This window comes from Chelonia mydas, chromosome 5, assembly GCF_015237465.2.
Source record: "Chelonia mydas isolate rCheMyd1 chromosome 5, rCheMyd1.pri.v2, whole genome shotgun sequence".
In the NCBI taxonomy this organism is placed as follows: Eukaryota; Metazoa; Chordata; order Testudines; family Cheloniidae; genus Chelonia; species Chelonia mydas.
Genome location: NC_051245.2, coordinates 25,572,749 through 25,600,308, shown reverse-complemented (window position 1 = coordinate 25,600,308; position 27,560 = coordinate 25,572,749). Strand labels below are relative to the sequence as shown.

Here is a 27,560-nt window from a genome sequence, read left to right as displayed (position 1 = left end):
GTTAAAAATGTGTTTACAAACATCAAAGTGATTTCAAAAGTGACCATACCAGTATTCGCTCAATGAGCATGTCATAATACTGCTCAGCAAGCTGAGGTCGACAGAGCACAAACCGACCAAGCAACTCCACAGCTGCTTCTCGTACACTAGTGGAGTTATCCATTAACCGTCCATGAACACCTCGTTGCATATCCAACTAAAAATATAAAGGGAAACACGAATGCAAAGTATGGAAAAACAGAATTTCTTTTAAATGTGAATAGAAGAATGTATGTACATTACAGATAGTTTCCTTTTTTTACCCTGGCGAGAATGCTGGGGTCTACAGCAACAACCTCAGACAAACACTTCATGGCTTTTGTTCGAACAGCAATTGCATTTTCACCAAGCACACGCAGAATCTAATAAGAAAACAGAAGTGACATTTTAATCGCTTTTGGAAAGTAGCAAGCAGTGTTCAATGCAAGCAAAAATACAATGGAATAACATGCAAAAGTCAAACTAAAATGAGAAAAAATCAACTACCAAAAATCGAACAAACTTTTAGAAAGTGAGGGGATACATGTGAGTGATGACTTTCCTGCACTGACATTGGAGCCTGGATTCTCCCTCACTATGTAAAGTCATAACCCAAATGTTGATCCATAGGGTCCATCCGTTTATTTTAGCTCTGTTTTTCCTATCCACATGTCACTTTATTATCCTCCAAACAGGATTTGTGCACCCCAACTTTGAGATAGCTCTATTAAGTGGATCAAAGAAAGTAATGTGACCCAAAGCATTACCTGGAGCTCAAATGTATCACCATGTCTACATGTTAGTGCTCTTCTCCCAGCCAGAAAGAAGGAACATTAAGGTCACTTGGTCAAACCATGACCATCAGCATGACAGCACCATTCATTGCAGGCAAATGATTGAGCTGGTTTGCATGTCCAATTTAAAATTTATACAGTTATATGAATGATCTATGAAGACATGTTTTATGAAGTCATGTTCCCAATCAGGCATGCATTTTAGATAGATAAAATCTGTCAAAAGGTTTCAACATTTTGTAGTTATCTTTTTATTGTGCCCATCTAGTTGATGGATCTCTACATATGCACAAATAAAACAATGTATGTACAGTATGGTATGTGTAATATACATGCAGGAAAAAAGAAAAATAAGCACATATGCTATCAATACATAACATGAAAACATGTGGTGTTATCATGACCTATTAAATACCTGTGCTCAACAATGAACAGACATTGCACACTACCCCATAAGTGTTTGGAACCAGGAAACCAACTGTATTTCACAGCATTAAGACTTCTGGCACAGTTTACCTGTGTCAAATAAATATCGAAGCTCTGGGCAAACGGCCTCATAGAGGCCAAGTAGCGAACAATCAAGCAAGCATCTTCATAGTCCACAGTATCAGAATTCATCCTGCAACAAAATTAACACAATACTTGATAGTTATTTATTAAAAAACAAAGAAAAATGCTTATAAGTCAAATGAGCAGGTAACAAACTAAATCCGCAATTACTGAAACTTACTTCAATGTACTGAACTGAGAGGGTGCAGTTTTAATGATACTGCGAAGAAATTTTTTGCGACCTTCCGCTCTATGCATGATTTGTCCTGTTGTCTCAACTTCTTTTGCATGGTGAGTTCCTTCAGATGAATCCTCATCCTTCTGAGATTTCATTGCTTTCTCTGTCTCCATAGTTGTGTCACGGAACCACTGAGCTATATAAAATTTCCGAGAAAACTGGAGAAATACAACAAGATTGGCAGAAAAAACAAAGAGAGTGATTATTAATAGTTCCTTTTCAAGTTGTGAAAAAATTAAATTGGGTCCAGGCAGGTATTAGCCCTGGGTTCAATGTTATTCAACATTTTTGTTTGAGACTTGAAAGGCAGAGTGGAAAATATGTTAGTCTAATACAAACAATACCAACAAGAACCAAAGGATTATCGTAGATGAACAGTATATGTGGACGTCTACAGTGTCAAGTATGGCATTTATGAAAGTCAGTCTGAATGCATCAAATACCAACTAAACAGTGTGCTCCAACTAGAATTTAAGCATTGGCAGGCAAGGACCATTATAAACATTATGTCTGAAATTCAGTAGAATGGGTCTACTAAGATTTCAACTACTTTAGACTGATGCATGCTATGAACAGTTTTGGGATTAGAACGAGGATGTAACCAAGGCAAAAGTATGTCTGTCTAAGAGCCTTGGGGAATAAACCATCCCGTTGATGAAGTTCCATTTATATAGACCGAATACATCCAGAAAATTGAAATTTACCAGTAATGAGGCATCAGTCTCTGTGTTTTCATCCAAATAATCTAGCAATGCCTTTTGCAGCTGCTGGATTTCATCTTCTCCTCCTGAAACCTGTAATATGTAGCAAGATACATTCATAAGATATAATATCTCACAGTTGCAAATATGACCAAGAAATCATGACACACACATACATATAAATTAATGTAAAGTAAAAGCACACAATTAATTACGTTGACAATAATTCCAAACTAGTTAGATAATTTTTGTAAATAAATTATCACTAAAACTGCAACACACAAACCAGATTATACATGAGGGACATTGTCTGGCTATGCCGGAAGAAGGACAGGAGACATTGGATGTGGTTTAATTAGGCCTCAGCTATTCTTAAATATCAGAGTACCTGGCAGATAAAAGTGTACAGTGCAGGTAATTCCATAATCATTTACATATACCTGGGGGTGATGACTGTTGTCAGTCCTAACACTTTACCTATCCTAGTCCCCAGCCAACCCGATGCTGGTACCTCACCCACCATCTCCCTCAAACGAGAGTTATGGGGGGCTATAAAGGAGGGGGAGTTGGCTCCCTGCCACACCAATAATAGGAGTACTGAACTCCCTCCGCTCCCCGTTTCCACTCCTTTAAAGAATATCTCCTTTAAATCCTTCACCAAACCATTTTATCTGATCACCATATCCCTTCCCTACAGAGTACCTACACTGGACATCCACCCCATGCTTCCATAATGAGTTGCAATACCATAGCCTAACCTCCGTTTCATGTCCACCACCACAAAGCCCTAATACACTGTGAGGAAGGCGAGAAACCACTACCTCGCCTTGGTCAATCTGGCGGAGAGGGAAAAAATTCCTTCCTAGCCTCCTCCCCTGGCCCTCGAAACAAATGAGGAGCACAATGCCCACAATGGATGATGACAAAAACTGGTATTTAACCTACTTCCATGGGTGAGAGGGTAGGGGCTGTTCCACCTGGTCCAGGTAAAAGAGGGCTTTTTTTGTACCAGTGTGGACCTAAATAGTCTCCCTTCTCTTCTGCTCATTGGTCTGAAGTTGCTGCAGAAAATCACTTCACACACCTTTTCCTACAAGCCAGACAATGGCCACTATCACTTAACAGAAACAACTGTAGAGCAGAATGTGATAGATGAAAATAAACTGCCTTCCTAAAATCTTACTGGGTTACTATTCAGTCTGTGATGTTGCTATGGCCCCTGTTACTGGGAAAAAATGCCAAAGGATTTAAATCCCCCAAAACAGTCTGACACACAGACAAATCAAGAAATATCACATCCGCTGTCTGTTGGGTAACAAATGTTAGACACTGGAACGGCAGGTTGCTTAGGTCACTGTGGCAAAAAGGCAGGAAAAAGAAGGGAGAAGAAAGGGAGAAGTTGAGAGAAATAGTCTCATTAATTTTGACAAAGCAAGGTTATCTGTTAGTAACTGTTGTCCAAGGACATAACATCTACACAAGCACCATTGATTTCATGTGCTCAAATATATCTAAAAAAGCAGAGCTCATTGGGGCTGCACAAGTGTTCCTTCAAAGATCTGAACATTGGCAGAAGTTATTAAGTTATTAAAGGAACTAAGAGAGGATACTCTGAAGAGTGGAGATTTGGGTGGGAATGTGACTCTGCATAGGCATTTATAATAAAAGAATGGTTACTGTAAGAAACCTTTTTTCACCTTTTAGAACTATTTCTGTAAATCCACATTCTTAGAAGATTAGCAAGATTTCAATTTAATTAATATTAGTCAACAAGATTTAGATTGAAAGCTCTTTGGGGCAGGACTCTTGTCCTTTTATTTGTTCTGTGAAATGCCTAATAAAATTTGAGTGCTTAAAAGAATGAAAAAAACAAAGCACTAACTACCCAAGAGGACAGCTGAACAGATTGCAGAACTACTTGCCCAAAACGAGCATCAAATTCTAATGCTAAATCAAGAGAGCTGTGCTTTGTAAAAATAGGAATGAACTCCAAGAGCAAATGTACAAATGATCAGGATAAGAATGCCATTTGCAAAATGGAGATAATATTACATAAATCCTTTGTAAAGTGCTTCAAGATCTATGGATGAGAAACATTACACAAAGCCAGATTCTAGCCTGCAATTTATCAGGTACATGGGCTTATTGCTAAGGAATGACATGGGCATCTCCCATTGAGTTGTGGCTGTTCCTTCCCCTCAAACAAAATCATCTGCACTTTGCATTGGATGGTGTCACAAAGATCTATTTCTGGATGACCCCAAGACAGACATATCCTTTGGAACCTGCATTGGTCAGTTCCCACCCATAGTTGAGGTGGAAATATGTGTTGAGGGAGTATGCAACTGCGTTCTGTAGTCCTGGAAGATAAACTGCTGAGATCTGTATGTGGTGTGATACATACCAGTTACATAGTTTTACTGACTTGGCACATAAGAGGTAGGGTCCTGCTCTTCTTTGCCAATTGATATAACAAACAGATACTGTGTTGTCCAGCATTATTCTGATTGGGTTGCCTGTGATGTGCGGGAAGTAAGTCCTAGCAAGAGTAACAAACCTCTCTGAATTTGAATATGTTGATATGGAGGATCGCCTCTTGTGGGATCCATTTGCATTGAGCAAGTCCTAAAACAGTGCATCGCAGCCTAGCAGGGAGGTGTCTATGATGATGATCCTTGTGGGAGGAGGCTGTGAGAATGGCACTCACTCACACACACACACACACACACTTTTATGGATCTTCCTATCAATTTGGAGAATTAAGGACCCTATGAGGTACGGACACCCGCTTGGACAGACTGTGCTTCGGGGTATAAGCGGTTCTCAGCCAAGCTTGAACCTGGGAGTATAATCTTACTAAGGGTGTCAAAAATGTACGATTTGCCATGTGGCCCAGGAGTTGCAGGAAAGCCCTTGCTGTGATTTGTGGGCTCTGCTATATTGTTGAAACAAGACTGCACCTAATGGTGAATTTGTCCAGGAACAAGTATGTTCTTGTGGTGGTGGAATCCAGAGTGACCCTGATGGAGTCTATACATCGTGTGGATGTGTGTATAGACTTTTCCACATTGAGACAGAGGCCAAGAGAAAAAAACAGCAATAAGATGGGATAAGATGGTGGGAGGATGCAAAACATCCTCATCTGGAGAGGAGAAAGATTTATGGGAAGGTGGTATTTATTTGTCCACAGCTGGCTCTGGCGCCTCTGTAAGATCCACCTGTGGAGCAGGATCAGAGGATGCTTCGGTATCAGAGGGAGCGGGCGCCTCAGTGGTACCTGTGTAAGGATGTGACGTCTCCTGACAACCATACTGAGAGGGTGATTTTCTCCTTCTCTTATCCAATTTTTTTGAGGGTCTGGATTATTTTAAAGGGTCCTCAGGATCTTTACTTATCTTCGAGCTCACTGAGCAACCAAATCCAATGAGCAGGGGGGTGACTTGGACCCCTGCATCCAACAGAAGGCTCCATCAACAGAAGATTTAGTCTGTCTCGCCTCAATTTTTTAGATCTGCCTTTAAATCCTGAGCAGACCTTACAATTGGAGGTGATGAGACTATCTCTCAGGCAGTGGTCACAGCTTGAATGTCCATTGCTGTGGGGGAAAAGACCTGTGGCAGTTCTGGCAGGGTATGAAACCACAGGTCTTGGGGATAACCCATTACAAAAGGACCCAGGTTAAGACCCGAGAGAAAAAAACAAAGGCCCAGATCAGGCAAATGTAAGAGGGGAAAGAGGAAACTCCCCCCACGCTCAAAACTATGCTAAATTAATGAAAAAATGGAAAAGACTAACAAGAAAAGAATTACTGAGAAAAAAAGATAAAAAATAAACTGTCAGAAGATACAAACAGTAAGCTGCGTCGTTAGCCATAGCAGACACTGCAATGCTACATCTCAAGTCGCAGACAGCTGAGAAAGAACTGGGGCAGTAGAGAGTCTGCTTCCCCTTCTCCTCCTCCACATACACACACACCACAGCATGAGGACATCTATGACTCAGGTCAAGACCTGCAGACACTGCTAATGAAAATGTCTTATCAAGAGTGGACAGGTGTGCACACATTCTGAAGTGGAATACTCATAGGGACATTACTCGAAGAACTGAGTAGGTACTCAATTTACGTCTCAAGGTATACACTTAATGAGATCCTTGCAAATAATTTTTTGTTCTTAGAATGACCAAAGCCTGATGAACCTCAAAATGCTATGAAGGTTATGCCAAAATAGATGCCTGATGGCCCTTGCTGTCTAGACCTTTTCAAATACATAAATACATACACACACACAAAAATTGTGGAACTGATACAGATGTCGGTGACAAAGCCTTATTCAATATTCCTTAAAAAAGTAGTTTCCATTTCCAAGAATAACATTTTTTTGATTTAAGTTTCCTGGCTGTAAGATATTTCCCTTCTTAAGCACTCAATGTAGTTTACTAGGGTGCAACAATCCTATCTGCCATGTGAAAAGATTGGATCTGGATTCAGAACCCAGTGATGAAGTCAAGATAGAAGCCCAAACACCAGGAGTAGGAAGAAAAGTAGCTCCAATTACAAGCCCACGAGATCGGAGTAACAAGGATGTTGAGTCCAAATAAGAGCTGCTAGAGTTACCCACACAATCTAGTCCCTAAGAAATGTCCTTGATAAGGTCTGGAAGCAGAGGCAGGAAGGAAAAATATACAGTTTTGCCCCAGTTCAACAACAGAGAATCTAGCAGAGAACCCAAATCTGCTCTTGAGCAGGAAAGTGGTCACTTCACACCGTTTCTTGTAGCAAAGAGGTCTCCATCTTGTGAGAAGAGACTGAACCACCCATGTTGCTCTTGATGCCTGCAATATACCAGCATATCATTCTTTTTTCCTGCAAGATAAAGAGCAGTGTAGTGATTCTGGAGAAATACAACATTTCCAGAGAATTATCACTTGGCATAAATGTCTTTAGTAAGATGACTCTTGTTTACATTAGTACACAGCTGTGGTATTGTCCATAATATGCTTTCTTGAAGAAATGCTTTTAGAGCCCAACATATTGCCCAGTGCAGTTTCATTTCCCATGAATTCCAATGACCAAGCAGAGGTGCACTAAGAGGAAAAAGAGGAGTACTGTGCCAAAGCACAGATATCTACCTCTACCACTTCCTATGGAGATTGGGGAACTGAAAGAGACCCCTTTTAGAACATTCTTCTGTACTACCCAGTGCAGCATTCTTAGAATCTTTGCCGGTATTGAGACAAGTTAACAAATTCATCCTTCCTGGAAGAATAATTTGTGTTGAACCAGTGATGTAAAAGTATTATTTGATGTTTTGCACAGGGTGTGACGTAAGCTGACAGTCATGAAACCCATAAGTCTCAAAAAAGACTGAACAGACTTTGGTCATTTAGTTGATAAATATTCTGAATCTCCATAAGTTTCTCCTCTGGTAGAAATACAGCTGCCACAGAAGAATCTGAAGTGGTTCTTATGAAAGTCATTCTCTGGTGGAGTTACAGCTAATTTCAGACTACTAATCCTTAAGACTGGGAGCGAAACTGGGATCAAATAAATTTGAAATGACCACTGAACTCCAGTTCTGACCGTGTCTGACCCAGCCAGTGACCAGGAAAAAACAGACATAAATCCATAGGCATTTTAAATAGACAGCCTAAAACTAGGTATTGTGGAACACTCATGGCATAGTGGAGAGCCAAAAAAGGAACACCTTGTACTGAAAACTGTTGCCTCCCTCACAGAAATGGAGACAATTCTGATGAGTAGCACTGATAGAACCTTGGGAGTACATGTCCTCTAAACAGAGCTCCAAACCAGTCCTGATGGCACAAAGAAAAGTTGACTGATGCCAGATTCATCATTTGGAAATTGAACCTACAGCTATACTACTTTAGTTTTCTCAAATGCATATGAAAGTAGCTCTAACTAAACAAACAGATCTGCTCCTTTTGTGAGTTCAGACACATCTGCTGACTTTAATAATTAAAATGATTTTTACTCCCCTTAGAGAGAGCAGTGAACTGGATTCTATTCCTTCATGTGCATCACCACCACACAGTGGAACAGAATTGTTCAGTAGTTTTAACCCAGTGAATATAAGGGGTTGGCACAAGAGCAACTGAGGCCCTAATATGACCTGCAGAATCCTTACTATTGAAAATCATGTGTGAGGCTGAAAGAATCCAGTCTTGATTCTCAAAATCCAGGATGAGTTTATAGGGCTGATAGTTAGAAAACACATTTTTATTTATAATCTGAGTACATCTGATGAAGTCTTAAAGAGATAATAAAGATGGATTTTTAAATGGCACTTTTACATAATGACTTTTCAGAGCAGAATAGCACTTCAGACATTTTTAACGTCTCCATCTGTGTTGTTATCTAGACACCAAACCATATGGATCTTATATATACCTGTTTTAAGATTCGAGCTATGGATCCTTGATCCATTTTGCTAGTGACCGCATCTTTCCTCAATCTTGCAGCTACAGTTCCAAGATAATCAAGTGATGCCACTCTCAAAGCCATCTCTGTAGACTTGTTACTGAACTGATGAACCTAACAAAAGCAGGATAAAATGTTATCTACTCATTTCTGTACCTGCAGTGCTTTTCATAATATACTATTCGATCTTATTCAGAAATTCATCAACTAATAAACTGAATAAATTATATCATTTACAATGGCCAGTTATTTATTTGAAGCGTTGTTGTAGATGTGTAAGTCCCAGGATAAGAGAGAGACAAGGTAGGTGAAGTAATATATTTTATTGGACCAACTTCTGTTGATGGAAGATACAAGCTTCACAGGGCTCTTCTTTGGGAAAGAAAATCAGTATGTCTGAGCTAAATACAAGTTGGGACAGATTGTTAAGCATAAGGGGTTAACACATGTCAGACAACTTAAAATGAAGTGGGCAATTGAGGATTAGCAAGCAGTAAGGTGTATTACAACTTGTTGTAATGAGCCATAGAATCAGTGTCTCCAGAGTCCATGCTTTTAAGTATCTAGCAGAGTTATGAACTTAAGTTACTAAGGATATAATAATAAATGATATTACCTCACTACCTTGTCTCTCCAATAACCACATATATAATATTTTAACATTGATATCAAATTCATTTCCTTCACCACTGGGCCCCTCCCTGCAAAAATACTCCTGAGACTTTTTTTATTAAATGGTCCTTCTAATCAAACTAACTTGAGAGGATGCATCTTGTACAGTGGATATATAAAATGTGTGTGTGTGTTAATATTATACTTATTTAATCTACCTGCCATATGTACACCAGTGAACTGCAAGCTACTATCTAGCTGGCTTAATCAGGGGCATGATTATAAATTATTTGTGCTATTGCCCAGAAACAGGCCCAATTACTGCTTTAGTCTCATAACAAATGTCTGCCAGTACTACTTACCACAGTGACTTATGAATTTCAGACAGACATTCTATACCAGCTAAAATGTTTAATTTATTTGAATCATAGTATTCTCTGTGTTAATGTGCTACACGTGCAAGATGACTAAACTACTGAATAATATTTTTGTGCTATATGAGCAGCCTAGAGAAGCTATCATCTATGAATATCTGCTGATGTTGGTGGACTTTACCCAATATGAGTCTATGCAGCTACTGGGTGCTATGAACCGGAATTTTAATGTGAAAAATATCCCCCATAGAACAATACAAGTGACCTCCACTGAGCAACATAGTCCATGGTGTCACTTTTTTTCAAATTACCTATAAAATACAATAATTTTCCAAACTAAACTTCACTATCGGTATAATATTCAGCATATTATATAATATACTGATATACATCAGCAAAAAGTTCTTAAATGAAGCATGAACATTGTATACCACAAACATACATTTAAATATTAATAAAAGATGTCAAAATAAACAAGTTTTCATGATGATGAAAAGGAATTATCATCATCAACATTATGGCAAATCCCAAAGGGACATAGTTGGCTTGTAGACTGAGCAGCACCCATATCAATCTCCAGCAAGGTCCTTCCACCATCTGGCTGGATGATCAATCTCTGTCCATCATTGCCACTCTTATCTTGGCAAAGCCAGAAACTTCATGTGGCATTAGATCTGGTCACCCTAATATCACCAGATCTTTACCTTGGGACAGCTTTTTGAGAAGATGGCTAAATTTAATAAGAACGTGCAGCAGTTTATATCACTATGATAAATTGGAAATACTGTGGTCTCTTACCAACAACCTTCCTAATAAGCTAAGTAACAGCTCAGCAGCAGGCCATTCTGGCTTGTTGACTGTGGAAAGAAGATCTTGAACAAAGTTCTCAAACAGTGGCCTATAATCCTCTTCTCCCTGTTTACTACCACATCTGTTTAAAGGAAAACAATGAAAATGTTATATAATAATCATGTACTAAAAAGGGTCAACTTTTTTTTTTTTTGTTATTTGTTCCAAAGTACAAAAACATGTGTATTTCTAAAACTAGACAGGCCTGAAATGTCAACAGAAAGAATCACCCTAAACGAGCTATGTTTTTCAGTAACACATCCTACAAAGAACAGAGAGCAAAAGTAGCTAAAATTTCATATTAAAAAGTAGGACAAATGACGGTAGCCCTTTCAATACTCCACATTACCATGAAAGAGATCTGGGATTCATTCCCTCGTTCAGTCTCTTATTTCTTTATCTAGCACTGGTTTCAACTACTGGAGACACAGTTTCCTTACTACTTTATAGGATATTAATGTATAATATGTATTATAACAATTTTACAGACTTTTCAGATATTGACTCAAATTCTACATGTGTGCTGGCTCTCATCTCTCCTCCAAGGGTAAGAAAAAAGGCCTCAGTCTTTGGTGAATTTGATACTCTGTCATCTAAAGTGAATGTATGTTGAATGGATAAGAGATAAGCCTGAAGATCTTGCTTGTATCTGCAGGGTGAATATATTAGATATAATAGGGTTTCAAGTCTGCATACAGAGAATAAATTAGGTTCCCTAGTTCATACTGGAATAGTGCATTTAGGAGGTATTCTCTCTCAACTCAGTCTCTGGCCTTAATATAAAGGGTGATATGAAGTCTTGGTATCTCTGGTCCATAAACAGCAGGTGCAGTGGAGAAAGATCAGATCAGAGCCTGGCATGCAATGATTTGGTAGTGTTTCAGAGGTATATAGTTTAATAAAAAAATTAGGTTAATTTCTTTTAAAATAATTCTAATTAGTTGTTATGGCAGTACAGTATACCTTAAATACTTAATCCGTAAATCATGTTTCTCTTTCATATTATTGCAACACCCTTGGTGAAAGCTAAAATTTTCCTCTTCGTATTATGTGGTATAAGCTATTGCATGTAGATTCTCACATGTGTAAACAGCTCCCTGCAGAATTTCTGTTGTATAAAAAGTTCTGTGCAAAGAGCTAACTGTCATGGAATTTTAAAGTACTTGCAAGTTTCTTTAACTGGAGCTATCCGTCATATGAAAGTAACTAATTTTTCCAGATTTTCTGCAAAATTTATAAGCTTGAACTACACTTCAGGTGCTTGCAATTTTGTAATTGCAGGTTGCAGACTTTGTACAAGATTTGTGAAGAAACCTTAGTGACTATCAAGACTTGTTGAACCTCTAAGAAGTTCAAAATTCATAGCTCCATGCAATTGTTCTCAGAGAGGCTTAATGAATAAAACAAATGTGAGTTTTCTTTTTAAGACAGAACTTCACAAAAAAGTATTCATAAAATGAAAAATCTTTTTACAATGTCCTATATTTAAAAATACCATGTCCAATTCAAACTCCAACTTTCTCCACAAAAATTTCTTTTGATTAAAATTTCAGAACTTTAAGGAGTGCCAAATTTCAGTCTATAACAGTTAAAATTGTAATTATGAATGACACATCAAAACACAATTACAGAGTGTGATAACACTTACTTCTTAAGGAAAATGGAAAGGAAGTTTTGTGCTGTTCTCATGGCTGTTTCATATGAGTTAGTAATAAGGACATCTTGATCCACCTAAAAATAATAGCAAAATTCATTTGTTGAATGTACAATATATGAAAACATGACCATCCAAACCATCATTTTCAGTACATCATGTTATTATGCAGGACACACACATCAACACTGCTCCATGGGCTGGACCAGAGTCACAGAACAAATACATATGCACACTCTTGTATGAAACAGTTTCATATCTCTTTAAAGGGTCTTACTTTTTTGTTTGACTCCTCTTCTGAATTAGAATCCTTCTCCACTGATGGCAGGTGCACAACACACTGAATAAGCTGTAGAACCAGTGCAGTTACCATCTGAATATACATAGGCTCTCCATCAGTATCACTACTGTTTAACCTGTTGGAGAAAACAGAATATCATTACAGTTAAGAGGGACAATACAAAGGACTTTTAACTCTAACTCCTAACTACCTAAACTATTAAAACCTGATAAGCAAAGTTCACTGGGTTCTAAATGAGTACCTACAGCTTTACCAACTATTCCACTGTAAAGGAAAAAAACAAAATATAATAAGCACCATTCTTGTGAGATCCATACAAAATTCATTCTATCCTATACAGATTATTGTACAACCCTCATCTCAGTAGTATGTGAGCTGCTTCCAATAGCGCATTAAGCATCTATTATGTGTTTGTACTCAAAATGTTTTGTACTCATTATGCTGACTCCAAAGCAACAGCCAAAATTATTCTCAGATCTATGACATTATTAGATCATGAAGGTACATAAGTCATTTTGGCATGATAAAAAAAGGTTTCCTACCTCTCGTAACTGTTGTTCTTCAAGATGTGTTGCTCGTGTCCATTCCAAATAGGTCTGCGCATCCTGTGTGCACAGTCGTTGGAAGGATTTTCCCCTAGTGGTACTCATCGGGTTGACTGTGGAGCCCCCTGGTGGTGTACATAAATCCCTGCCAACCCGCCACCTCTTCAGTTCCTTCTTGCCGGATACTTTGGCAGAGGGGAGGCAGGTGGGTCTTGGAAAGGACATGAGCAACACATCTCGAAAAACAACAGTTATGAAAGGTAGGTAACTGTTTTTTCTTCTTCAAGTGCTTGCTCATGTTGATTCCAGGTAGGTGACTCCCAAGCCTTATCTAGGAGTGGGGTCAGAGCTCACGGAATAGCTGATTGTACTCTAACAGGGTCTGAGCATGCGAGCTCGGAGGCGTTTAACCACGGAGCTTCCATGCCATGAGATGGAGAGACTGAAGATTAGCATGCACTGCCGTGGTTCTGGATGATCAAGTCCGGGAACCAGGTGCATGGTAATTGGTGTGTCCACCAACAGGCCTAGAAGCATGGCAAACCAGTGCTGGCGAGGCCACGCTGGTGCTATTAAGATCATCGATGCTCCCTCCCTTCTGACCTTCAGCAGGACCTTGTGCACAAGCAGGAACGGCGGAAAGTATATAGTAGATCAGAGGTTCTCAACCTTTTTCTTTCTGAGCCCCCCCTCCCTCGCCATGCGATAAAAAATTCATGGCCCAGCCATGCTAGGGCATCTGATTCAGGAAGGAGAAAAACTGGTGATGCTTCCTGTTTTACTTTGTTGCAAACAAATCTATTTCAGGAAATCCCAACTGTAGGAAGATGTTGATCACAACATCTGGGTGAAGGGACCACTCGTGGTTGTGAAATGACCTCCTATGATGATTGGCCAGTTTGTTCTTGAAGATACATTGCCTCTAGACATATCAAATGGGCGATGCAGAAGTCCCACAGTTTGAGGGCTTCCCGGCACAGGGGAGAGGAGTGACCACCACCCTGCCAGTTTATATGCAATACCGCTGTCATGTTGTTGGTCAATACTGATACATATCTGCCCTCCAGATGGGCCTGGAATGTCTGGCAAGCAAGGCAGACCACTCTTACCTCCGTGATGTGGATGTGCAGCAAAAGCTCTGTCTGGGACCAGAAGGTCTGAGTCCTGAGTCTGCCTAAGTGTGTTCCCCAACCCATCACCAATGCATCCATTACAAGAGACAGTGAGGGTTGGGCCCTGGAGAAGAGCACTCTTGTACACACCGCTTGTGGGTCGAGCCACCACCTGAAGAACTCAATAACCGGGGAAGTAAGTGTGATTAATTTGTCTAGGTGGTCTCGATTCAGCCTGTGCACAGAGGCTAGCCAAGCTTGAAGGGGACGGAGCTGCAGCCTGGCATGCTGTACTACACGTACAAGCGGCCATATGGTTGAATAGCTTCAGGAAATTTCGTGCCATAGTGGTGGGGTATCGTCTGAGTTCCTCTATGATGGTGCCCATGGTGAGAAAGCAAGTTTCTGGAAGGAATGCCTGGCTTGACTCCACAGAGTCCAAGAAGGCTCCGATTAACTCTATTCTCTGAGTCGGGGTTAGGGCTGACTTTGCTACATTCAATATGAGGCCGAGCCTGTGGAATGTCATCCGAACTAGGCTTACCTAGACCTCCACTTGGGCTCCGGAGGAGTCTTTGATTGGCCAGTTGCTGAGGTACGGGAATACTTGCACCTGCCATTTCCACAGGAAGGCTCCTATGACAGATATGCAATTGGTGAACACCCAAGGGGCCGCCGAGAGGCTGAAGGGGAGAACCGTAAACTGATAGTGAGTGGTGTTGACCACAAAGCGGAGGAATCATCTGTGGGACAGGATTATGGACACTTGAAAACATGCATCCTTCAGATTGAGGGCGACGTACCAGTCCCCTGGATCCAGGGAGAGGATAACGGAAGCCAGGGAGACCATGCGGAACTTTACCTTCTTTATTAATTTGTTGAGGTTTTGCAGGTCTAGAATAGGTCTGAGTCCACCCTTGGCCCTCGGGATTAGGAAATACCGGGAATAGAATCCCCTGCCCCTGAATTCTAAAGGGACCTCCTCTATCGCCCCAAGTTGTAGGAGAGTTTGAACCTCCTCCATGAGCAGTTGCTTGTGAAAAGGGTCCCTGAAGAGGGATGGGGAAGGAGGATGGGAAGGCAGGAGGGAACAGAATTGGAGAGAATATCCCAATTCTACCATGCTCAAGATCCATTGGTCTGAGGTGATTTGTGCCCAGGCATGGTAGAAATTGGATAGAGGATTCACAGGATAGGGGGCAGAATCTGGGATCTGAACTGGTGCATTGCCCCTGGGTGCACCTTCAAAAGTTTGGTTTGGAGGCTGCTTTGCTGAGCCCTGGCTCTGGGTTAGAGGAGGACTGAGAACCATCTGTTACTCCTGCCCAGTTTCCTGCTTTAGGAGGAGGTAGGTAGAATCGAGGAGCAGGCTTACAATGCTTTCTTCAGGGGCCTGGCGTATGAAACCCCAGGGACTTCAGAGTTGCCATTGAGTCCTTTAGGCTGTGGGGCTTAGTGTCTGTTTGCTCCGAAAAGAGGCCTATGTAGTCAAACAGCAACTCCTGAATGGTCTGCTGGACCTCGTGCGGGAGTCCCGACACCTGAAGCCATGAACTCCTTCCCATGGCTATGGCTGTTGCCATGATATGGGTTGCCAAGTCTGCAGAATCTAAGGAGGCCTGTAAGGAGATCCTTGCAACGACCTTGCCTTCCTCGAGGACCGCAGCAAACTCAGAGCAAGAGTCCATAGGCTCTGACTTCATGAGGAGTAATTTTAGCCTAAAGTCCCTCTCCTTCTTAGTCCTTGGGTGGAAGTTTCTACAGATTTTGCACTTCTCAGTCCGATGGGCTTCCCCCAAACACTTTAAACAGGAGTTGTGTCAGTCTCCCTTTGGCATAGGCTCCAGACAGGACCCAAACGGCTTAAACCCTTGAGACCGAGGCATGCCCTGGTCCCCAGGAGGGGAAACGTGGTGTGGGAAACCCCCAACTGAAACTTATCTTACTAACTAAGAACTGTTTGAACTAATACTAAGTTTTAAACTATTTACAGATACAACTGGAAAAATCCACTAGGGGATTGCTTGCCGTAGCAAGAAAAGCGCCGCTCCAACGACCGTCATTGGCGGTAAGAAGGAACTGAAGAGGCGGCAGATCGGCAGGAAGCTATATACATCACCATGAAGGCATGACTCCCGGGGGCTCCACAGCCAACCAGACGGGTACTGCTAGGGGGCAAACCTTCCGATGACTGTGCACATGGCACATGCACACCTACTTAGAATCAACATGAGTAACCACTCGAAGGAGAATAATAATTTTTGTTTTACAGTGTCTTTCTTTTAACACTCTTAAAACACTTGATAGGTAATAGTATATAAGGAGTACTACTGTAAGAATACTAAGCCAACCGTTTCACATTATAGGAATAAACATTTTAAAGTTTATCAGAGTGGGAGAAACATTAGAATATAAAAATTATATGCCAACATTCCTTTAAAGAGGAATTTTCACCATCAGGAAAAACTGAAACTGTTGTATCTTATTTAAAACTGAGACTCAATTGAAGTAGCAAGGAAAATTACCAGATAATGCTTATTGTTTAATCAAAGATTATTCCCTCTACTCTTCACTCTTTTTAGATGATACAGCATTTAAATTATAATGCTGAATTTGTGACATTAGCATTTCCTATGACAGAGGTCAAACACAGGATTACGACTTCAGGAGCAACTAGACATATTGGGTGAAGGAGAAAGCTCTTGTATAACATACAGCTGAATTGGCACAGCCACACAAGGGTAATTTAAACCTCCCTAAGATTTAGGATTGTCTACATGGGGTAGTTTTTGCAGAACATATTTTTGCATATAATCTTTTGCGGAATTACTCACACAAAATTGTGTGCCTATGCAACCAGCTTTAACCTACCTAATTTTGAATCAGTGTCCACAGGGCACTGAGTTTTTTCAAAATAAGCACACAGCATTTTGGGCAGATAGCCCATGGTGCATTGTCTTGCTTCTGGGCTCTGTGCATTCTGGGATTATTGTCATGGTATATTGTGGGATACCTACCAGAAGTCACTGCAATTTTGAGACTTGGGGGTGAAACTAGCAAATTCCCAGGATTCATCTGTCTTTTGCAATTTAGTGAAATTCTCATATTACTGTCATGTGGGGAATATTGCTGTGAATGGTGATCTTGAGTCATAAATACAAAGAGGCTAATGCACTTGCATTTGTGGTCATGCAGCCAGATGGCTTTGGAAGTTAGCTGCCACACCGATTTGGATAGAAGAAAAAGATGAAATCAAGCAGCTACTAGAGGATTAACTTTTCTTGGAGCAGCTTCCCTTGGTGGAGTACCATTTCTGGGCCAGGGAAACTAGCACTAACTGGTGGGAAAGGATAGTACTCCAAACCTAGGATGACCAGCAGAATTTCTGGATGACCAAGGCTACTTTCTTAGAGATCTGTTCAGTGCTCACTCCAGAGCTCCAGCAGCAGCACACCCCTATGACACGTCTCTTCAGCATGGAAAAACATTTGACCATTGCCATTGGACGTTAGCAGTAAGGAGTGGCAATCGGTCAGTGCCTAACCAGTTCGGTGCTGAGAGATCAACCATCCGGACTGTTGTCATGGAAGCATGCTCTGCTATAAATCTTGGCAATGCACAATTTATTGATAGATTTGCAGGGCTGGGGTTCCTAATTTGTACTGGGGCTATTGATGGGACCTCACATACCTATTCTTTGCCCCCCCCTCCAGGGCTCAGAGTTCATCAATAAAAAGGGCTATTTCTCTATGATGCTCCATGGCCTGTCTGGTCACTGTGGAAGGTTCACCAATATCAATGTAGGGTGGCCTGGAAAAGTCAGGAACGCTAGGATTTTTAGAAACTTTCGAAACCCATCTTACCCCATGCTTCCCTGGCTTATGAAGCCTTACAGAAGTGTGATTCCCAGTGCAGGTAGACAGACTTGTGCCAGCTCTGTTTGAGCTAGAACACTAAAAATAGCAAATAGCATTATGGATGTTGCGGCCTCAGTGGTGGCTCAGGCTAGCTTCCCAAGTCCAAGCCCACCCAGTCCCCCAGGTCTGAGTTCGAGTGACTAGACCGAGCTGCTAGCCATATCATAATATCCACACTGCTATTTTTAATGAGCTAACTTGAACAGAGCCCTTGCAACTCTCTCTATCCATGCTGGGAATCACATCTCCCAGCTCCAGTGGAGACATATGCTTACTGGACACTTGGATAATACAAAGGATCTCTAATTATATCCTGAGTAGCTGCAGAATGACAGTGGAATGTGCATTTGAAAGGCTGAGTGGGAGATGGAGGTGCTCTATAACAAGGCTGGAGGCTGCTGAGCAATATCTGCCTTGTGTTATTATAACTGCTTTCTTTTGCACATCTGTGAGAGAAAGGAAAAGAGCCTCACTTATGAGTACAATAAAGAGGCACAGAAACTTTTGGAATGTTATAAACAGTCAGAGAGGCTGCCTCTCCAAACCGCAGCAAATAATCAGGACGACAGGGTGAGGGATGCCTTGTGCTCCTACTTTGAGACTAGGAGTTTAAATGGTGACATGAAATATTATCATTAGATCCGGATTTCTTTAGTTTTTGTATAAGGATTTTATTAAATACAAGATAATTATGCCTTTTAAAGCTTTGTGCAATGATTTCATGAGGAGGCCTTTATGATGTTTCTGGCTGTTATGGGATAAACTCACCTGCAGTGCACCCCTTAGCTCCAGGACACAACACTCCAGGGTTTCTTCCACTCTAGTACTCCCTGTAGGCTGTCTGCCTTTGTACGCCACTCAGCCCTCTGGCTGATAAGTGGCTAGTTCAGACTCCTTCTGAGGTAACAAAAGTCCACATGCAATCCAAAGTCACCAATGAATCAACCTATCTTCTGAGCTCTGTGCTCAACCACTTCCTGAATTCCATTGCCTTTCCTTGGCTCTGTTATCAAGCACTGCCCCACTTTAGCATCTTTCTAAAGGCTCTAGCCTTCAGCAGGCTTTGGCACTTGGATCTTTCACAGGAGCCTGCCTGTCTGAACTCCCTCAGCCTATTTATAAGCCTAGGTCTCTCTCAGGATATCTCCTGATCCTTCTTTAGTTCTGCCCTCTCTGGCTGACAAGTAACTACCTAATTACCACACAGATGAAGTGAATTTGACTAACTCTTCCTAGTCCAAGATGGAGTTCTACAATCACACTAGCATAAGGTTAAATTTTATTAAACCATGTTGAAAATTTGTCAATAACAACCATCATATAATGCAAATAGAAGAAACTTTCCCTATTAATAGCAATTCTACAGAAATATTTTCTGCATCAAACACCTAAACACTAAGTCACTTAACTTGTGTACTTACTCGCATAAAATGCTACACTAATTTTTTAAATAGCAGAAAACATCACAGTACTGAACAAATAACTAATTCCTTGCAACTTTTGTACTACTTGAGTTATGGCACTATTACAGAGCAGGCTTGACTACCACTATATTAATTAAGAGTAAGGCTACGATTCTTTCACGGAGATTGCGGAAGTCATGGATTCCATGACTTTCCGCGACCTCTGTGACTTCCGCTGTGGCTGGTGCGGCTGACTTCGGGGCCACACGAGCAGTGGCCACTGTGGCTGGTCCCACAGACTGCCCAAGCAGCGATCCAGGGGGCTGTCCAGGGGCCAGCTGCACCAGCTACTGCTCAGGCAGCCCCAGGGGGTGCCCTGGGGACCACCCAAGAAGTGGTCCTGGGACAGCTGTAGGCCATCCACAGAGCGGTCCCAGGGCCCAGCCAATACAGAACACTGGAGCAGAGCCCCCCAGAAGTAGAGATTTAGTCAGGGGCGTTTTTGGTAAAAATCATCGACAGATCATGGGCCGTGAATTTTTATTTATTGCCCATGACCTGTTCGTGACTTCTACCAAAAATACCCATGACTAAATCTTAGCCTTAATTAAGTAATAGTAACCCATGATCTGGATTGTCCCTTGCAAGATTTGCCCTTGAGGGAATCTTCAATGCATACATCTCCTCCATCAAGCATGGAAGGGGGACTCAACCACTTCTTTGACATCATTCCATGTACCTGAACAGCCCACTTGTTGGGAAAGGGGAAGAAATTGGGTGGACCAGGAAGAGGAGTGACTGGGCTGGATGCTTATCACTAACTCTCTAGCCCTGTGAAGATTTTCTAAATAGGACACAGAGCCTGGGTGGGGCTGTATTAGCCTTTATGCTGAACCTCACCCTCACTGCAGTCTGGGGATGTCTCCATGCCGATTGGAACATTGCTGCTAAAGAGACCCAAGAGAGCGGTGCTGCCTTGGGCTAAAGCTGGCACAGAAACAGGGAGCCCTGGCCTCCCAAACAACCACCATTTTTGAGGGATGGGCTCCATATTCTTTTCCATGGAAAGGTAATCATTTTGAGGGATGGGCTCCCAAGAAGAAAATGTGGTGGGAACTCTGTGAGGTTATCTTCACAAACTTTCTTCCAGAACTCCTTCTTTGCTGATTTTATCAGTGGGGAGGATTACATGGCTCCATCTATCCAGCTTCTGAAAAATTTCCTACTTGAAACTTCTATTTGCATACCTTCACTTAGTCTCACTTATATTTCTAGCTAGGTACATAATTACAAATTTGTTTGTCTATTTGTTATTGTCCCTTTGAAAGTCACATAAACAGTCAAAAACCAAGCACAGACGTGTAACACAAGTAGAGGAAATGCAGATAATTACTATGGACCCAGACTGCTTGTCCTATAACTATTCCACTTTTGTTCCCACTGTAAAGCTCTTTAAGGAACAGATAAATCATATTTATAGAATTATTTGCTTGATCTCATTAAGAAATTAATGCATCTTATGGACTTGTAGGTTTTTATAACAATCATTAATAAACGATGTGAAATCTAAACCCCTACATTTATGTACTGAAAATTATGTTCTGTAGAAGTTAGCCATCTGTGTCAGACATTACCTGAAGTTTCTCAAACTTCTTTTGCTGGTTGGTAGTCTTGCAAGTGAAGTGAAAATTTCCTCCAGAATCAACTGTCTATGTTTTTCATACCTCGAGAACACCTGTTATCAGTTACAGGATACAAATATATATGTATAAAAATAATGATTAAGTTTTACAGAAAACCAAAATAGCTTATTACTATTTTTTTCAAAACCAACAGCTTTCCATATTTGTATTCATTAAAATATTCACAACTTGTTTTTTATATTTTTAAGTGATAGACAGGTATCTGAGTAACATACTGTTTTTTCAATACATGGGGGCGGGCAGTTCAGTTTAGCTATTCTTCTGTTTAGACAGGCTTTGATTTTAAAAACATTGAACATATTGCCTCTCTAAAGGCTGAAGATATAGAATGAAACAAACTTGCTTCTTAAACTAAGCTTTCTGAGAGGGTTTTTCTGTTTTCATAATATAATGGTCCTTAAAATTTTATTTTTCTGTGAATCACTTTGCAACATGGATTCCCCTCCACCCACATTTTCCAAAGAAAACCATTTCACATATACTTTTTATCAGGATAATTGCTATTCCTAGCTCTGTATTTTATACCAATGCACAGCTCCAGAAACTACAGTGATGAAAAAAAATAAATCAAATAAACCTGGAAAATACATTAAGGAAAATCATATTGCTAAGGTTCCTTTGGGAACAGGACAGGAGACAGTGAGGGTTTTTTAAATATTTTTATTAAAAACTAAAAAGTGTACCATTTAAGAAAAAGGCAGGGATAGAGCTTTGATTTTGATTCTGTGATCATATTATATGAGCATGCTTGACTGTTGAGAAGGCCAAAAGAGCTCCTATATGATAGAAATCACAGCTCTTAGGAAGTCAAACTGTGGTTTGAAACTAGCACAAAAATTAATTTTGCAGTATAGTCTAATTATTCTAATCTATATGATTTAGAATTAATCCGTGTCCAAACATGTTTATGACCATGGCTGTCAAAGAAATGGTGAAAAATATAGATATTGAATGTGTATTTTTATCTCATGACACGAATTTACCATGGGTCCAAGATTTTACAAGAAGGATCAGATCCTTAACCAGAAATGTGGAAAAAAAAAAATCCTAGTTTTCCAAGATTGCTGTTCTATCTATGTAAAATTTAAGGTAACTCAAAAGCAAAGTGGTAGCCATCTTAAACTTTCTTTTCTTTTGCTGCTTTGTTAGAGTATTAACTTTATTTTCAGTATGTATTTTATAAGCCTATTTTATTAAAATACATTTATTTTTAATGGAAAATATTATTGATATTGTTCAGTCTAAATACAGACTTTACAACCCTCAGAAGTAAGCTGTATGCACGGTTGGCAAAGATAACGAAGGACTTGTTCACATCAGGACATACTGCGGAATAGTAATCCAGTGGATTAAGATAAATCGCAAAAGGTGATGTAGTGCAGAATAGCAGAGTCCACATGGAGCGTTATTGTGAAAAACTATTGTGCTTTAAGGTCACACCCTATCTTATTTCACAATAGCTTCCCCATGTAGACAAGCCCTATCATCATTATGCTGGAGAGAGGGAAATAACAGACACTAAGGTCTGAAAAGAAATGAGTTCTCCAAGTTCATACAAACATTCAAGTGATTTAATTTAAACCTAAAAAGTGAAAAAAACAAAACAGCTATGCAAATAAAATTGGTTGCATGATTTTTTCTGCTGGGTTGACCTTGCTTGAACTTTGTGTGTTTGGAATGAGGTAAGAGTCATAATCCAGCCAGAGCTACAGTTTTAAGTCCAGTTCTATTCTGAAATATCACTACAAAAATGGTACCTTTTTACTCAACAGATCTACATCTGTATATTCAGTTACTTCTGATTACATTAAAATATCAATATACAATAGTGAGATGAGGATGTCAGACGTTTTTATGTTGTAAATTCAAGGACAAAATAAAAAAGAGAGAGAAACAAAAGAGTTTGGTGTAAACAGTGTAGGAAGTGCTACTTATTTGGGATAATTCTCTTAAGAATGCTAAGTATAAAATTATTTGAATGCAATACTTGGGGAGGGCAAAACTGTTTATAATCTTTTTAGTTATAATATTGTATATCTGAAGTTTTCTTTTAATTATTTGGTTTTAGTGGGAATGTCCCATTTGATTTCTTACTATAAACTAATCTGCAAACCAAAGAGGATCAAGTAAATTAAATTATGTTCCTCCATTGTGATGTCAAAAATACACAATGCGCAGAATAAAATGAGTTCAAAATTCAAATTCTTAACTAGAATGGAAAAAAATGTGCACTAGTGGGGAGATGAAATGGATGAACTAATGTCTCTCTCCATGTGCATGTTTTATTTTTCAACAGCAATATCACTAAATCCTTAAGCTTGTTCATAGATTAAAAAAGTACTCACTGCAGTCACTAGTTTGATGGCGCATAACTGGAGCTCACTGACATTTTCTACAAAAAAAGGTGTTATTCCCATTGAGGATACCTACCAAAAGGAGGAAAAAACAGTAAATACATATTCTTTCCACTAAAGTGATATGTAAGCTCTTTGACATAACAGAGTATAATTAAATACATTCACTGCTTCTTAGGTACATCTTGTTTGCTATTCGTAAAATGTTACATTTTTAATCTTAATTTTATAATAAATCCACTAAAGACTTGCAGATTAAATATTAAATGTATCTTTCTCTGTTTAGCTAGACTACTTTTTTAATAATGTTATTAAAATATTAAACATTTTTAAAAAATTACACATTTTAAGATCACTAGCAAGACAGTTAAAATAATAAAGTTACAATACTATGACTATAGAAGTCATTCTGATAATTTACCTTAGCCACTGAACTAGATTGTATTTGGTTTACATTTAATGTTATTGCCAAGGCAGTCAAACTTCAGAATCACTTTGAAAAAAAAAAACCAAAACATTCTCAAATGGAAATTCTTTTGATGAAACTTGCCTGAAGAATAGTTGTGTCAGTAAGGAGCTGTATCTCTAGCAATTCTGCCAAACTGCTAACAATGTCACATACTTTATTATACAGCATCACTATGACCCTCTGCTTGTGTGTGGAACATTTGGCACGCTTTGCTTTTGAACTTAAAACACCTCCTAGAGAATAAAATAAAATAAAATAATAAAATGATGCATCTACAAGCCTGTCAGTTACAAAGAACAAAATGATTTTCTTAAAAAAAAGAAAAAGAAAAAAAAAGGTACTTTATAATTTTTGTTAGCACAAAATGCTGATAGAAAAGTAATCTCTTTTTAACAGCACTCATTTGGAAAAACAAGAATTGTTATTGCAGACCATTTTTTAATAATTTTTGTGGATTGTTGGGCCAAGATTTTCAATATGGTACTAACAGTTAGTCTCCTACATCCATATATTATTAGAGCTGGTTGGCAATTTTCGACCAGAATGAATTTCTTATAAAAAATTCCGTTTTTCACAAAATTGAAATTTACCACACAGACATTTCTTATTTGCGGGCTGGAAAAATTGAAATGATGGCTCCTTGGCTGCCTGCCTTGAAGGGTTTTGTCAATTTCATTTTCTGAAGTGAAATTAGTAAGAGCCTTCCGGGAGGACTGCCAAGACTGAATGCTCTATCTTTCTGCCTCCCCAACTATTAGCCTCCCCGCTGCCCCACAGCTCCAGCTGGCAGATTGCTGGGGCTCTCAATCCTCCCGCCCACCTAGCTCTGGGGAGGCAAAGAGCCAGGGCACTCAGCCTTACCACTTCTCCCGCAGCACAGGAGCCGGTGAGGCGCAGCACACCAGCTATCTTAAGCAAAGTAAGCTGTCATGGGATAAGAGGGAAGGTCCTCTCATGGATCAATAACTGGTTAGAAGGTAGGAAACAAAGGGTAGGAATAAATGGTCAGTTTTCAGAATGGAGAGAGGTAAATGGTCTGTACTGGGACCACTGTTATTCAACATATTCAGAAATTATCTGGAAAAAGGGGTAAACAGTGAGGCTGCAAAATTTGAAGATGATACAAAACTACTGAAGATAGTTAAGTCTAAAGCAGACTGCAGAGAGTTACGAAGGGATCTCACAAAACTGGGTGACAGGGCAACAAAATGGCAGATTAAATTAAATGTTGGTAAATGCAAAGTAATGCACATTGGAAAACATAATCCCAACTTCATATAAAATGAAGGGATCTAAATTAGCTGCTACCAGTCAAGAACAAGATCTTGGAGTCATTGTGGATAGTTCTCTGAAAACATCCACTCAACGTGCAGCGGCAGTCAAAAAAGTGAACAGAATGTTGGGAATCATTAAGAAAGGGATCGATAATAAGACAGAAAATATCATATTGCCTCTATTTAAATCTATGGTACACCTACATCTTGAATATTGCGTGCAAATGTGGTAGCCTCATCTCAAAAAAGAAATTCCAGAATTGGAAAAGGTTCAGAAAAGGGCAACAAAAATGATTAGGGGTATGGAACAGCTTCCATGTGAGAAGAGATTAATAAAACTGAGATTTTTCAGTTTAGGAAAGAGACAACTAAGCGGGAATATGACAGAGGTCTATAAAATCAGGACAGGTATGGAGAAAGTAAATAAGGAAGTGTTATTTACTCCTTCTCAAAACACAAGAACTAGGGGTCACCAAATGAAATTAATAGGCAGCAGGTTTAAAACAGACAAAAGGAAGTATTTCTTCATACAACGCACAGTCAACCTGTGGAACTCTTTGCCAGAGGATGTTGTGAAGGCCAAGACTATAACAGGGTTAAAAAAAGAACTAGATAAGTTCATGGAGAATATGTTCATCAATGGCTATTAGCCAGGATGGGCAGGGATGGCATCCCTAGCTTCTGTTTGCCAGAAGCTGGGAATGGGCGACAGGGGATGGATCTCTTGATGATTACCTGTTCTGTTCATTCCCTCTGAAGCATCTGGCATTGGCCACTGTCAGAAAACAGGCTATTGGGCTTGATGGACCTTTGGTCTGATCCGGTATGGCTGTTCTTATGTTATCTACCTCTTTGGCTCCCAAAACTATGAAGGAAGGTGTGGAGGCTGAGCAGCCAGGCTCCGCTTCATAGGAAGTTTAAGTGAGGGGTAGGGGATGAGGCAGATGGATAGGCTCAGTGCTCCAGCTCTCTGCCTCTCCAGAAGCACAGTTGGAAAGCTCTCTTGAAACAGCATTTTTCTTGAAATACCTTTCCATGAAAAATTTTGCATTTCTGACTTTTTGTCCCCGTTCAGGACAATTTTTTTTTTCCAAAAATGCAAAAAATTTTGCAGTAAGGGATTTCCATTTTCTGGCCACCTCTTGTATCATGTACTTCAACAAACAGTCTGATTTCAAAAGTACTGACCATTAAGTGGATCCTGATAACTGAAATAAATGGAAGCTGCTGGGTATTCAGGAATCATGAACACCAAACTACTTATTTAGGCACATAATATATGAATGTAAAAGTCTCATTTTAGGCACCAGCTTCTAGTTAGTTAGGTCTTGCCCCTGAAGTATGTATGGACCTTTCATGTCACACACTGTTTGGTTCAGAGGAGGATGGGTTTCATTTCCCCTGTCATTTTGGGTTACAATTTACCATTGTAAATTGCTTTTTTCTCAAAATCATATGAAGCATTCAGTCATCCTTTATTCAGAGGACACTGGAAACGGGTGTCTCAAGATTAACTCTTGAATGTAGTGAACTGCATCACAGTGTCAAGGGATGTCAAGTTGTTTGCACATCACGCTCAACAGAACTGGTCACATTTAAAATTGTATGCAGCACATTCGCTTACATGCAATCTCATTTATTTATTAACATACTAACCACCATGAGGATCCACTCTGTAGACAGGATCATACTGAGGATAAAGGGTATTCTGCAAATGAAATTTAGTGTACTGAATAACTCTTTCTATTACATCCTCAATATACACAGCTTTAGGCATATTTGGTGATGTCATTATGTTGATCGCGGTAAGACAGGCATCTGCAGACTTTGTGACTCTCTCCATAATCAGATCTCTCCACAATCTTTCCTCATCTTCAGTGTCATTATTCTACAAGGAAAAGCAGAAAGTTATATACGTTTTCTAAAAAATATGCATTAAGACAAAATTAATTCTGAGTTTTCAAAAATACATATTATATTTCTGTATATTACAGGTTAACCCTGCTGAATAATATATATTACAAAAAAAGATTATTTTATAAATATATATACTAAAATATTATATGACATTTATAATCAGAGTGCTGAGCCTATATTATAAATGTAAAATGTATTTTGTTAGCTGGAAAGTAGAATTTTTTTTTATAATATCTCCCTAAACCAGAATGAGATATTAAGGACATGTAATCACCTAAAGGCACACAGAAAGGTTATATTTTTCATGGGTAATTAACATTAACAGAAATTTCTACAT

The 27,560-nt window shown here is 39.7% G+C and overlaps 1 protein-coding gene across 10 annotated transcripts in view; it reads right to left on the bottom strand.

Moving 5' to 3' along the window:
• NIPBL (NIPBL cohesin loading factor) overlaps nucleotides 1-27,560 on the bottom strand; it is a 296,589-nt gene that overhangs the window by 49,746 nt on the left and 219,283 nt on the right. For 8 of the 10 annotated variants that reach the window (XM_037902677.2, XM_037902676.2, XM_007065740.4 and 5 more), the window contains 14 exons: nucleotides 26,963-27,194; nucleotides 24,114-24,265; nucleotides 23,555-23,635; nucleotides 21,141-21,241; nucleotides 12,506-12,644; nucleotides 12,223-12,305; nucleotides 10,524-10,656; nucleotides 8,710-8,853; nucleotides 7,066-7,164; nucleotides 2,304-2,393; nucleotides 1,543-1,757; nucleotides 1,329-1,431; nucleotides 303-401; nucleotides 50-196 (listed from right to left, as the gene is read on the bottom strand). In XM_037902677.2, coding sequence (XP_037758605.1) covers nucleotides 50-196; nucleotides 303-401; nucleotides 1,329-1,431; nucleotides 1,543-1,757; nucleotides 2,304-2,393; nucleotides 7,066-7,164; nucleotides 8,710-8,853; nucleotides 10,524-10,656; nucleotides 12,223-12,305; nucleotides 12,506-12,644; nucleotides 21,141-21,241; nucleotides 23,555-23,635; nucleotides 24,114-24,265; nucleotides 26,963-27,194 — 1,818 coding nt within the window. The remainder of the gene's footprint in view (nucleotides 1-49; nucleotides 197-302; nucleotides 402-1,328; nucleotides 1,432-1,542; nucleotides 1,758-2,303; nucleotides 2,394-7,065; nucleotides 7,165-8,709; nucleotides 8,854-10,523; nucleotides 10,657-12,222; nucleotides 12,306-12,505; nucleotides 12,645-21,140; nucleotides 21,242-23,554; nucleotides 23,636-24,113; nucleotides 24,266-26,962; nucleotides 27,195-27,560) is intronic. The other 2 variants (XM_043547608.1, XM_043547609.1) reach the window with 1 other exon arrangement.